The sequence below is a fragment of the Pseudophryne corroboree genome, chromosome 2, assembly GCF_028390025.1.
Source record: "Pseudophryne corroboree isolate aPseCor3 chromosome 2, aPseCor3.hap2, whole genome shotgun sequence".
NCBI classification, from domain to species: Eukaryota; Metazoa; Chordata; class Amphibia; order Anura; family Myobatrachidae; genus Pseudophryne; species Pseudophryne corroboree.
The window spans coordinates 1,007,594,842-1,007,609,351 of NC_086445.1; the positions used below are offsets into that span (position 1 = coordinate 1,007,594,842).

A 14,510-nucleotide genomic window follows, 5' to 3' on the forward strand; every position below is an offset into this window, starting at 1 on the left:
TGGCTGGTGCATTATCACCTTGCACTTACCACTGCTTTATCACTTCTTTATGCCTTCTCCAGGCTTAATACATCTGCCCCATAGTCTTTCAACATTCTGAACGTATACTAATACCCAGCGAGGCCTGGAAGACTAGCACTCCAGTCCCTGTGTCGGTGGAAGACATACAGGTAAAGTGGCAAAGATCACCTGATAACATAGAACCATTTGGAGAGTGGTCACGCCCTGCAGTTGGTGTGTGCGATTTAGCAATCCTCGTGGGAGCAGTGGCAGATCTTGGTCCTTGTGAGTGTGTTGCGGAGGAGCTGGTTAGGCTGAGCTTGCCGGCAACAGAAGCCACTCCCTGTGAGGTAGACTGCGATGAAGACAACTCTAGCCGAGAACCGTTCATTCTGCCAGTGGGAGAGGCTCTTGTTTCTTTGACATTGCCGGATATTGTGCTGAAAAACAAATAACAAATGACTTGGTAAAAGGATGTCCTATACAGATGTGTCCTCATACATCTAGCCTCAATACGCCAGGCAGCGGCATTTGCCTGTTGCTAGTGAGCAGAGAAGTCCCATGCAACTCTGCAAGCGTCGGGCGTCTTTTTTGCCGAAAATGTGTCCTACATGCAACGTGATGAGTCTAGGACACAACAGAGACTGACCATTAATTTTATGTGACATTTGTATATTGGGTGCGACTGAGTCCGTATATGAAACACAAAGGAACTTAACATGGAAAAAAGCTGCAGCCACTGCATCGTAGCACTTCATATACAGATTCAGAGACTCCGGCGCACACAGATAAACAAGTGTTGCATATTAATCAGCACAGTGCATCCCAGTCACATCGCGTTGCAACTAAGACGCATTTTCGGCAAAAAAGATGCCTGACGCTAACAAAAGTCTCTCAGGACCTAGTGTGCCAAGATGGACTGTTTGGCGCGACTGCAGCAAAGCTGTATGAGGGCACATCAGTAGTTTGTCATCTTGCTTGCATCAGTATCTAAAGGTCTCCAGATCAGCATACATCCAAGCTCCTGTGGACCCCAGTAAAACACAACAGCACTTAATACACATGGAAACTGGATTAAGGTTCCATCTGAAAAACCATTTTCCCAAAACACTGTATTATAGGCATAGAATTCCAGAGAGCGTTTTGGTGTGCAGGCTCTCAGGAACTGTAAGGAGTTATCAGCCATCCTGCTGTATCTTATTCTTAATTCTCTCCAGAACAGGCCATACCATGAAGGTAATGCTTTGTTAAAAAATGATGACAATGCAGTATGATTGATCATCTCCCATAGTCTCTTGACAAAGGAAAATGTCAATACTACTGAATGGTAAGCTCTTCGGCATTACTTACTATCACTGGTAAAAAACAAAAACTATGTAAAGTTTGAGAGCAAGAATAATATGCTGAATAAAATGGTATCTGGATTATGTGATTTGTAGTAAAAATGTGAGCACATTTTGCAAATTGGCAAAAACACCAATGAGAACCTGTTATATGGAGAACACTGAGATCTGTCTTTGTTATGTTACACCGGTATATATCTTGCATTAATCTCTATACTCTATGCATTAATGCTGTATGCGCCCCCTGGTGACCAGGAGCTGCAATCTACTCTGGAAGTAGGCGATATAAAGACCTTGTACCTTACACTCTTGTTGACACCAAATTAATGTTACGTGCCTTTTATTTTGGTAATCTTGTAACAAATGCTGTTACCAAGTAAAAGAAAAAAAAATAGGATTTTAATACCTACCGGTAAATTCTTTTCTCTTAGTCCATAGAGGATGCTGGGGTAACCATAAGAACCAGGGGGTATAGACGGGATCCGCAGGAGACATGGGCACTTTAAGACTTTGAATGGGTGTGAACTGGCTCCTCCCTCTATGCCCCTCCTCCAGACCCCAGTTATAGGAACTGTGCCCAGGGAGACTGACATTTCGAGGAAAGAAATTATTGTTAAACTAAGGTGAGATTCATACCTGCTCACACCTCAAACATGCCGTACAACATGGCATTCAACAGAACTCCAGCCTACGGCCTGAACAATGCCAGCAACAGGCTGACTATAACGTAACACAAACTGTGTATAACCAGAACTAATAACTGCAGATACAGTACGCACTGGGATGGGCGCCCAGCATCCTCTACGGACTAAGAGAAAAGGATTTACCGGTAGGTATTAAAATCCTATTTTCTCATACGTCCTAGAGGATGCTGGGGTAACCATAAGAACCATGGAGTTATACCAAAGCTCTAGAACGGGCGGGAGAGTGCGGATGACTCTGCAGCACCGATTGACCAAACATGAGGTCCTCCTCAGCCAGGGTATCGAACTTCTAAAACTTTGCAAAAGTGTTCGAACCTGACCAAGTAGCTGCTCGGCATAGTTGTAAGGCCGAGACCCAGGACGCGCCCACCTTCCTGGTAGAATGGGCCTTCACCGATTTCGGTAACGGCAATCCAGCCGTAGAATGAGCCTGCTGAATCGTAGAACAGATCCAGCAAGCAATAGTCTGCTTGGAAGCAGGATTCCCAATCTTGTTGGGGTCATACAGGACAAACAGAGCCTCCGTTTTCCTAATCCGTGCAGTCCTGGTGACATAAATTTTTAAAGCTCTGACCACATCGAGAGATTTCGACTCCAAGGCATCAGTAGCCACTGGTACCACAATAGGTTGGTTCATGTGGAACGACGAAACCACCTTCGGCAGAAATTGCTGACGAGTCCTCAACTTTGCTCTATCTTCATGGAAGATCAAATAAGGGCTCTTGTGAGACAAAGCAGCTAACTACGATACCCGCCTTGCGGATGCCAAGGCCAACAGCATGGCCAATTTCCAAGTGACGAATTTCAATTCCACCTTTTGTAAAGGCTCAAACCAATGTGATTGAAGGAACTGCAACACCACGTTAAGATCCCATGGTGCCACTGGGGGGAAGGGAGGCCAATTGTTTTTGAAAGAAAACCGATAAGGCCGTAATTTGCACTTTAATTGAGCCCAACTTCAACCCCGCATCCACACCTGCCTGTGGAATATGGAGAAAACGTCCCAACTGAAACTTCCGTAGGAGCCTTCTTGGATTCACACCAAGACACATTTTCTCCAAATCCGGTGGTAATGTTTAGACGTTACTCCCTTTCTAGCCTGCAGAAGTGTGGGAATGACTTCACTGGGAATACCCTTTCGGGTTAAGATCTGGCGTTCAACCGCCAAGCCGTCAAACGTAGCCGCGGTAAGTCTTGATACACGCACGGCCCTTGTAGTAACAGATCTTCTCGTAGAGGAAGAGGCCAGGGATCTTCTATGAATAATTCCTGAAGATCCGGATACCAAGCCCTCCTTGGCCAGTCTGGAACAATGAGGATCGCCCGAACCTTTGTTCTTCTTAAGATCCTTAGTACTTTTGAAATGAGCGGAAGCGGAGGGAATACATACACAGACTGAAACACCCATGGTGTCACCAGGGCGTCCACTGCTATTGCTTGAGGATCCCTCGACCTGTAACAATATCTTTGAAGCTTTTTGTTGAGACGAGACGCCATCATGTCTACTTGAGGAATTCCCCAAAGACTTGTCACTTCTGCAAAGACCTCTTGATGAAGTCCCCACTCTCCTGGATGGAGATCGTGTCTGCTGAGGAAGTCTGCTTCCCAGTTGTCCACTCCTGGAATGAAGACTGCTGACAGAGCGCTTGTATGTCTTTCCGCCCAGCGGAGAACCCTTGTGGCCTCCGCCATCGCTGCTCTGCTTTTTGTTCCGCCTTGTCAGTTTATGTACGCTACTACTGTTATATTGTCCGACTGGATCAGTACGGGCAGATTGCGAAGCAGATGTTCCGCTTGAAGAAGGCAGTTGTAAATGGCTCTTAACTCCAGAACGATTATGTGTAAACAAGTTTCCAGGCTTGACCATCTTCCCTCGAAGTTTTCCCCTGTATGCCTGCCCCCCCAACCCCGGAGACTCGCATCCGTGGTTACTAGGATCCAGTCCCGGATCCCGAACCTGCGCCCCTCTAGGAGGTGAGAGCTGTGCAGCCACCACAGGAGTGAAATTCTGGTCTTGGAAGACAGAACTATTTTCCGGTGCATGTGCAGGTGGGATCCGGACCACTTGTCCAACAGGTCCCACTGAAACACCCTGGCATGGAACCTGCCAAACTGAATGGCCTCGTAGGCCGCCACCATCTTCCCCAGTAAACGAGTGCATTGATGAACTGACACACTTGCTGGTTTCAGAATTTGTCTGACCAGGTTCTGAATTTCCAGAGCCTTTTCCACTGGAAGAAACACACTCTGTAATTCTGTGTCCAGAATCATTCCTAAAAACGACAGTCGTGTCGTCGGAATCAACTGTGATTTTGGCAAGTTTAGAAGCCAACCGTGTTGTTGCAGAACTGCCATGGCGAGTGTAATGTTCTGCACCAGTCGGCCCCTGGATCTCGCCTTTATCAGCAGATCGTCCAAGTACGGGATAATCGTGACTCCTTGTTTGCGAAGGAGAACCATCATCTCCGCCATCACTTTGATGAAAATCCTTGGAGCCGTGGACAAACCAAATGGCAACGTCTGAAATTGGTAATGACAATCCTGAATAGCAAACCTCAGGTAAGCCTGATGCGGAGGATAAATGAGAGCATGTAAGTAGGCATCCTTTATGTCCACCGACACCATAAAATCCCCTTCCTCCAGGCTGGAGATCACTGCTCGGAGAGACTCCATCTTGAATTTGAATCTTCTCAGGTAGAAATTGAGGGATTTTAGGTTCAGGATTGGTCTGACTGAGCCATCCGGCTTCGGGACCACGAGCAGGCTTGAATAAAAGCCTTCCCCCTGTTGTGACAGGGGAACGTTGATAATGACCTGATTTTGACACAACTTTTGTATTGTGCCGCATACTACCTCCCTGTCTGGAAGAGAAGCTGGTAAGGCCGATTTGAAAAATCGGCGAGGGGGAACGTCTTGAAACTCCAGTTTGTACCCATGCAACTCTATTTCTAAAACCGATGGGTCCAGGTCTGAACGAACCCAGAACTGACTGAAGAGTTTGAGACGTGCCCCCACCAGTGCGGACTCCCGCAGAGGAGCCCCAGTGTCATGCGGTGGATTTTGCAGAAGCGGAGAGGACTTCTGCTCCTGGGAACCTGCTGAGGCCGGTGATCTTTTACCCCTTCCCCTTCCTCTAGTAGCAAGGAAGGAAAAACCTCGCCCCTTCCTGTATTTATTGGGCCGAAAGGACTGCATCTGATAGTGGTGTGTTTTCTTTTGTTGTGAAGGAACGTAAGGCAAAAATGATGACTTACCCGCGGTGGCCGTAGATACCAAATCTGCGAGACCATCACCAAACAAGACACCACCTTTATATGGCAGAGATTCCATATTTTTCCTGGAGTCAGCATCAGCATTCCATTGATGGATCCACAATGCTCGCCTAGCTGAGACTGCCATGGCATTGGCTTTTGATCCCAAAAGGCCAATATCTCTCGCTGTTTCCTATAGGTAGGCCGCTGCGTCCCTGATATGACCCAGTGTCAAAAGGACGCTCTCTCTATCTAGGGTATCTATCTCAGATGACAAGTTATCTGCCCACTTTTCGATAGCACTACTCACCCACGCAGATGCTATGGCTGGTCTGAGCAGCATACCCGTGGTGGCATAAATCAGGATTTTGGTACTTACCGATAAATCCCTTTCTCCGATTCCACAGGGGCCACTGGAGTGCAGATACAATGGGGAGATAGTAGGCAGTAACTGGGAGCTGGCACTTTAAATTTATAACCATGTGACTAGCTCCTCCCCTACTGTGTCTCCCCTCCATGCCAGTCTAGTTAAAACTGTGCCCTAGGAGAGCTGGAAAAGACCAACGTCAAAGTAGAGGAGGTTCGCTAAGCCAGCTAAAACAAGATAATACCAAGGAAACAGAGTGATAGGGTAATAGGAACAAAACGCACAGTCACACAGTGACATGCAACCCGATAAGTGTAGAAGGAGTAAACAGCGCTGGGAGGGCGTCCAGTGGCCCCTGTGGAATCAGAGAAAGGGATTTATCGGTAAGTACCAAAATCCTGATTTCTCCTTCATCCACTAGGGGCCACTGGAGTGCAGATACAATGGGGACGTCCCAGAGCTCCCAAGACGGGAGGGAAAGCGATGAGTCCTGCAAAACCGCTCGGCCAACCTGTGACACAGAGGCCGCAAAAATGTCAAATCCGTCAAACGTGATAAACGTATGATGTCCCAAATAAGCGGCATCGCAACATGAAGTATTCATGGAAACCCCGTGGACGGCCGCCCCCGAAGGTACCCCAGAGCGCGTGGAGTGCGCCGAAATGGAAAACGGAGGATCTTGAGCAACCGCCAAATAAGGCAGTCTAATGATCAGACGTATCCAACAGCCCCACGTCTGCTAGGACCCTGGCCATCTAGGACGGGAGCATCGTACAGAAAGGTCAGATTTATATGAAAAGCGGACATCACCCCTGGAAGAAAAGGACAGCGGAGTATGAAGCTCAGCCGTAACCTTATTTGAAAAAGAGGGGTTGCCGATAGAGTACTCCCTGCAAAAGAGCCCGAACTTCCAGCAGTCAGGCTAATCTCCTTTGGAAGAAAACCGAAAGAGCAGAGAACTGAAATTCAGGTCAACCTAGTTGAAGCACAGCAGAGAAAACACCCCGGAGAAACCAAAGCGGTTAAATGAAAACCCGAAGGGAAAGACCCTCGTCACCCACACCAGGCCACATAAAGTTTCCAAAAGTGGCAACAGTGAGACGAGGTAACAGACTTACGATATCGGGGCCCAGTAGGTATAACCGAATTAGGGAAATCCGTCCTTCTGAGAAGGTATCGTGAACAGCCACACCGTTAATCGAAACCTGTGTAAGACTGAACCACGAAAAGGACCCTGTTGAAGTAGACATTCCCGCAGAGGTAGGAGCCAAGGCTCTTCTACTGACAACAGGTGTAGGGAGGATCTCCAAGTCATGTGCAGCCAAAGTGGAGTCACCGGGAGGACTAGCGCGCATTCTCACTTTGTGTGTTGCAGAAAATGAGGAAGAAACAGAAAAGGAGGACAGATAGACTAAACAGAAGCTCCAAGGAGCCGTGAGAGCATCCTCAGCTGCTGCCGGCAGAGCTCACGCCGCCCGAGAGTAGTAAAAGGGTTGAAGAGTCAGTCGGAACGCCATGAGGTCGTTCCGAGTTCCCCACCAACAGCGGACCAGCTGACAAAACTCCGGGGAATGTCCACTCACCTGGGAGCCAGACCTGGCGGCTAGACCTGGAATGAAGATTGTCGTCCTCTGTTCAGTGGAGAATGTAGGTGACCTCTCCCAGCGCCGTCCTTTGGCTGAAGAGAGAGGGGAACTGGTCCCGAGGAAGGCAAAATCCTCTGACGGACCGAGTTGAGAACCCTCCCTAAACACAGAAACACAGTACGAAGAGCATAAATAGGACCCGTGCTGAATCAGAAGATCCTGGATCCTCCTGATATTCAGAAGCAACCTAATCTAGAGTGGGTTCCCAGCAGTAGATTGTCCAGTTAGGGAACAAACGTCACTCCCTGCCTATGAAGTAGTGCTAACCTGTGACCTTCATGAACAAGGTGGGAGCGGAAGAGAGACCGAGCGGAAAGGTCCGACAGGGGAAGCTGAGTATCCTGTACCACGAATCGGAGAGAAGCCCGATGAGGAAGCCCAATGGAAACCAGTAACAGGCATCCCTGATGACTAAGGATGCCAAAAACCCCTTTTTCTTCAAACTAGCAATCACAGACTGAAGGGATTCTAAGGTCAGAATAGGCTTGGCCGAGCTATCTGGCTTCGGCACAGGGAAAAAAAGAAAACAAAGGCCTCACAAAATGCCCCAATTTCAATGATGTGCGAAAAACAGGGAACCGCACCCTTGCGGTCAGAAGCATCTGGAACGTCGCCTGCAGTACGACTTTCTTGTCGTCGTAAACCGGCAGACCCGTGGTGAGGGACCCCTGAGGCGGTCGGACTCCAAAATCGAGTATGTAACCGCCCGTGATGCGAGACCTAACCCAAACATACCCAGGCCTCCCAGAAAAACCACAGACATGCGCCTACCCTGGGATCTCCCAGGTGGGAGGGAGGTCTGACCTGCGGTGGGTGTGTTGGAGGACCTACAATCAGACTGATTTGAGGATGCCGAACCTCTGCCTCGGCCTCTTACTTTGAGATCCCTTGGTGACGGATATACCGCCCGTCAAGGACTCAACACCTGGAAAGGGCACGGAGAGATCTAAAGGAAAGACCGGTATAGGTCCGTCTTGGAGCTGGAGCAGCAGTAGGGAAAAGAAAAGTGGACTTACCCCCAAAGGTCTGAAAGATCCAAACAGGAAGATCCTACCCGACCAGGCCCATAATGAACCTGCTGCTCTTAGGATTCAATATCCGCCTATCACTGTCGCAGCCCCAAAGGTCGTAGGGTTAAGACGGCCCAAGTGGAAATGCAGGCTCCGAGTATACAGACGTCCTTGGAGACTTCAAAAGAATATAAAGCAGAACCGTGACTCTGATCTGCCCAAGGAATCAGTTGAACCTGATGCAAACCATCCGGTAACCTAGAGGACAATTGTTCCACAACCTACCTGCTCCGGACAAGGTAGAATCCCTGCTGCCGCATATTTATCTCAGATGGCTCCCTCAGCAAGGTTGCCCCTGGAAACGGCAGCTTCTTGGGCCGGCGATACATTGAGGGGTATACCTTTGGAGAGGTCTGATATCGTTTCCTGCTATCTGCGGGGAAAGGATAGGAAAACAAACATTGTTTGATACCTGAAATTTTAGATGTCTCCAGGCCGCCTACCGGAGCATATCCAGCTCATCCGAAACTGGACAAGTAGCTATCATTTCTTCATTGGCGCCGAACTCAGAGGTACGTGAAGTGTCCGACTCCTTTACCTGCAGTACCAGATGAACTGCTGTACAATGCGCCTCGATACCCTGAGACACTGGTTACGACTCCACCGAAAGCAGACATCACCAGAATCCTGGACATCTCTCGCCTCCTCCAAGAGAGGCCTCTCATCCGCAGAGTCGTGTAACATGGAGGTTAGCAAGCTCCCTTTAGAAACCTGGAGAGGAGAAATGACGTACAAGGTCTCTGGTTAACAGCGACATTACCTGCATAAGCTGAGCTTTTCAAACAGGAGCGTGCTGTAGCTGCGTTGAGGGCTAAGCAGATGGTTCCACCGCACAATCCACACCTAACAGGAATTTCACTGACTGTCCTGGTTGATACGTTCAGTAAAACGAAAAGAGAAAAGGTGGGTTAAAGAAGCGTAGCCCTATGTAATGTGCAGTGACAGACACGTTTCAAATCAACATTCTGAAGCAGCGGAGACTTGAAACGGAAGTGCTGCGCTGCGGGACAGGAGTCTGAGCCACTAGGCTATAGGAGCTTTAAAGTAGGTTTTTGTTGGGATTCAAACCCTGGTCTCTGTGTTCAGATGTCCCCGCTACTAACGTACTGAGCCACAGCGCTATTTGTCTGATGCCACACACTTTTCCCAAATTACAAGTGAAACAAAGGAATAATAAAGGGAAGGCAACACCCGCCCTGTATGTAGTGTACTGCTAATTAGGAAGAAAAGGTGCAATATATGTTTCTCTGAGGCTCCGCTGGTTTCCCAAAATGGCGGTCAGCCAGTGATAAAAGCCGGGGGGAAATGTTATGTGGCAAGGTGGATGGAAATATGAACCCAGGTCTGTACCTGGATGTGTAGTTCCATCCACTATATATGGTATCGCAACAGCAATATCGCAACACCAATATATATATCTATATCTATATACACACACATATATATAACCATATACACACATACAGTGTGTTCCTCAGCTTAATATGCTATGCTAATAGGCCACTAAGCCATAATGGCTCTCTATAAAGAAGACCATGCATACTGGTGTATTAATGAGCTGAGCCACAGCTCCTGATGATAACCGAGGATCTGAACCCAGGATAAATGGACTGCAAGTCAGTAGATACGCTATTACAGCAGCTACTTCTCTAGTAAATGTAGCTGTGATTGCCCTGCCTCCCCCGACGGCAATGCGTGCTGCAGCCGGGGAGCGCTGAACCCGCTAGACAGAGCGGGAGATAGCTCCGCCCCCCGTTATCTGTAGTCAAACGAAGCGGGGAGCGTGTATCCCCAGCCGGCCATGCGAGCCGCGGCGCGCTGAGCCCGCTATCAGAGCGGGAGTTAGCTCCACCCCCTTTATTTTAAACTAACCCGCTGTATTCAAACGGAGCGGGGAGCGTCCTGCATCCCCCGCTGGCCATGCGAGCCGTGTCCGGGGAGCTCTAAGCCCGCTATACAGAGCGGGAGTTAGCTCCGCCCCCCCCCCCCCCCCCACTGTTATTGCGCCTTATTTAAAATTAACTCGCTTTCAAACTAAGCGGGGAGCGCACTGTGTCCGCGAGCCGCAGCTGGGGAGCGGGGAGTGCTGCCCTCAATGCCGCCAAATTTAAAATAGTAAGGGCGCTTCTGCAGTGTAAAAACTGGCTCAGGGAGAGACTTGAACTCGGGCCTCTGTCGGTAGCTGTTATCGGCTTTTAATGTGATAAGCCACTACAGTGAGGAGGGGAGAGATTTGTACTCACCGTTTGCAGTCCTGATGGAGTGGCCTCGACACGCGCCGCACGCAGCGGTGTCCGGCCACTCATACTGCTGCCGGAATGTTCTGCCGACGGAGCGGCCCCGACATGCGCCGCACGCAGCGGTGTCCGGCCACCCATACTCACCGCTGCCGGAATCTTCTGCCGACGGAGCGGCCCCGACAAACGCCGCATGCAGTGGTGTCCGGCCAGCTCCGGAGAGCTCAGCGTCTCCTTCAGCCGGGGCCCATCCCGAGCCGCACGCAGCTGCGATGGGACCCCGCCGGCAGCCTCCCGCGGTGCAGACTGACAGTGGCAGAGCTGCCAGTCTGTGAGTGTAAGAAAGAACAATAAAAAAATAATAAAAAATAATAATAAAAAAAAAAAAAAATTCTTCAGAGAAGACCCAAGTGAACCAGCTCCCTTGGGCACTAAAATAAGACTGGCATGGAGGGGAGACATAGTAGGGGAGGAGCTAATCACATGGTTATAAATTTAAAGTGCCAGCTCCCAGTTACTGCCTACTATCTCCCCATTGTATCTGCACTCCAGTGGCCCCTAGTGGATGAAGGAGAAATGGATTTTAAAGTATTTTTCTGCTTGCGATCCGCAGGGTCCTTAAGGGCTGCCGTATTAGGGGACGGGAGAGCCACCTTTTTAAACAAGCGGGATAGGACCTTGTCCACAATGGGTGGTGACTCCCACTTTTCCCTATCCCCAGAGGGAAACGGATACGCTACCTGAATCCTCTTGGGAATCTGAAACTTCTTGTCAGGGCTTTCCCAAACCTTTTCAAAAAGAGTGTTCAGCTCATTAGAGGGAGGAAATGTTACCACAGGTTTCTTTTCTTTATACATACAAACCCTTGTATCAGGAACAGCAGGGTCCTCAGAAATATGTAATACGTCTTTTACCGCCACAATCATGTACTTAATACTCTTTGCTAATTTAGGATCCAATCTGGAATCACTAAAGTCGACACTGGAGTCAGTGTCTGTGTCGGTATCTGTGTCTGCCAACTGGGCAAACGGACGTTTTTGTGACCCCGAAGGGGTCTGTACCTGTAATAATGCACCCTCCACAGATTTCTTCCATGCCTTGTTCTGAGAATCAGACTTATCTAATCCCTTATTAATACGAGCCACATTAGCATTCAAGGCATTCAACACATTTACCCAATATGGAGTTGGCGGTGCCGACAGGGTCACTCCCACAGCCGTTTGTGTCCCTAATACAGCCTCAGACATGCCGACACACGTGTTCCAAACACCACAACACACTGGGCATATAGGGGAAAGACCCACAGCAAAGCCTGTCAGAGAGACACAGAGGGAGTTTTGCCAGCTCACAACCCAGCGCCTAATCACCGGTTCTGGAACACTAAAAAAAATGCCCCAGACCTGCAGCACTTTTATAACAAATATATACTGCACCAATATTCCTGTACCTCCCGCCCTCTCCCCCCCCCCTTGTTTGTCACCCTGACACTTAGTCAGAAGTGTGAGGAAGGACCAGCGTTTCTGCAGCCTTGTGGAGAGGAAAATGGCGCTGAGCTCCGTGAGCTGCGAGGACAAAGCTCCACCCCCGTAATGGCGCGCTTCAGTCCCGCTTTTTTCAAATATATATTTATACCGGCGGGGGTTAGGACAGTGCCTAGGCACTTATGTCCCCCTCTTGCCAGTCCCTTTTAGAGGTTTAAATGCTGCCCAGGGCGCGCCCCCACGCACCCTGTAGTGTCGCTGTGTGTGGGAGCATGGTGCGCAGCGCGATCGCTGTGTGGTACCTCAGAAAGCAGTCACTGAAGTCTTCTATGTTCTTCTACTCACCTGTCTTCTGATTTCTGGCTCTGTAAGGTGGGTGACGGCCAGCTCTAGGAGCGAGCATCTAGGCGTACCTAGCGATCAAACCCTCAGGAGCTAATGGTGTCCTATAGCCAGAAGCAGAGCCTTTGAACTCACTAGAAGTAGGTCTAACTTCTCTCCCCTTAGTCCCTCGAAGCAGGGAGACTGTTGCCAGCAGATCTCACTGAAAATAAAAAACCTAACAAAAGTTTTTTCCTAAGAAACTCTGTAGAGCTCCTCAGTGTGCATCCAGTCTGCCTGGGCACAATTCTAAAACTGGGGTCTGGAGGAGGGGCATAGAGGGAGGAGCCAGTTCACACCCAAAGTCTTAAAGTGCCCATGTCTCTTGCGGATCCCGTCTATACCCCCTGGTTCTTATGGTTACCCCAGCATGAGGACGTATGAGAAATATATATATTTTTTGTTAACATTTTTCCCTTGATTACAAAATTACATAAATACTAAGGGGTGTTATCGCACCCCCAATCTCCTGTCTAAAGTGACGGGAGGTCACAGGGCGATATTCAAAATGCCCCCACGTATCATACCCATTACACTCAGGTTTAGGTGTGCAAAGCACCTAAACCCGACTAAAGTAATGATCGCGAGCATGAAAAGACCCAAATGGGTCTCAACGCGCATTTCAGCTCGTTATCCCCGCTGAAATTAATTTGTTGCGCTCCTTGGCAGAAACATTAGAACAGCTGTTGGCGATCGCAAGGTATAGAGGGGCATTTGAATCCGGCCCTAAGAACAAATATTTAGTTATGGTCCACGTTAATTATTGGACAGTGTCCTAGGGACAAATGTTAACTGCTGAAAACAGGTCATCCAACAAGGGGATGAGCCCTATGAATATGAAGAAAACAGGACACCACTTCCAAGAGACACCAAGCTGAAAAGGTAACTAGTGTCATACCAGTGTATTGAAACTATAGTCAACTCCTATTGGCAAAGACTACCACCCCAGTGTGTCGTGGAATGCAACAAATGAAATACAACACTTACCGAAGCTGTTCCTTGGTACGCGGGCGGCCCTTTGCGCCTGCTCTACTCGTAGTACTGGGTCCTTCATCTCTCTCTTTGGATTTCTGGGCAGCGTTATAGTCAGAGAGGATATTTTTCATCTTTTCTTCCATAAATGCTGAAAGTCGTAAGACCATACTGTAGATCTAGGAAAAAACAGCATCTTTAGCAACTGCAAGTTCCTGGGAAACACAAAGGTGTATAAAAAGATTGCTGTGGTGACTTGTCTGCTACAGGTAAGTCGCAATGAGACGTCACCATAACACAAGCTAACAGACCCGGCATAGCCATATGTGAAAATCACAAATACGCTACATTAAATAGACTTTTAGTAGAGAAATGTGTGCGCTAAACAAAAGTCTTGATGTTTAATTAATAAGTTATAAAAAAGGACCCCACATGAAAATCCTAAGTCATTAGGACCTCTCATGAAAATCCTTTCATATAATAATAAAAATAAAAAAAAAGACCAAAAAAAAAAAAGTGATGCATAACTGTAGTTTATAGCTAAATATAGGGGTATAGGGGAGAAGGGACCGAGGCATCCTGGGACTTCAAAGCTTTAACTGTTTGTTGCCTGGTCCTCTCCAACCACCTACACCCCATGGTAATCCCTGTGGATCCCTATGGACCCTGAAGAGGAAATACAAATTAGTGCATAAGGAATAAATGTTTATGCGAGCTAAAGTAAAACATGAAATTCATAGTAAAGATAGAAGACCAGCCAGTGAAAAATTTCCCACTAGGCACGTGCCTAGGTTGTTTCTTTTATTGCGGTCAGTCCAAAATTTCCTAGTAGCCACAAAAAAATTCCACTGAACCACATGCCATCTTGAGCAGACAGGTTTAACATGCACCCAAAGCCTCATCTTTTTGAAGCACTCACAGGACCATTGCTACAGGAAGGAACCAGAAGATCAGATGAAGCTCCAAGGTACCAACATTGTGTCTACCAAAAAGGCCTTAATTTCCTATTTCCGGAAAAATTTCCGGAAACAAACACTACTTGTGGTTCAACTAAGCGG

General features: G+C 48.3%; 1 protein-coding gene across 1 annotated transcript in view; it reads right to left on the minus strand.

Annotated features, from left to right (window-relative positions):
* Positions 1 to 14,510, minus strand: part of BRWD1 (bromodomain and WD repeat domain containing 1) — a 403,503-nt gene that overhangs the window by 17,389 nt on the left and 371,604 nt on the right. The window contains exons 36-37 of the mRNA XM_063956583.1: positions 13,468 to 13,631; positions 190 to 440 (exon numbers count right to left, since the gene is read on the minus strand). Coding sequence (XP_063812653.1) covers positions 190 to 440; positions 13,468 to 13,631 — 415 coding nt within the window. The remainder of the gene's footprint in view (positions 1 to 189; positions 441 to 13,467; positions 13,632 to 14,510) is intronic.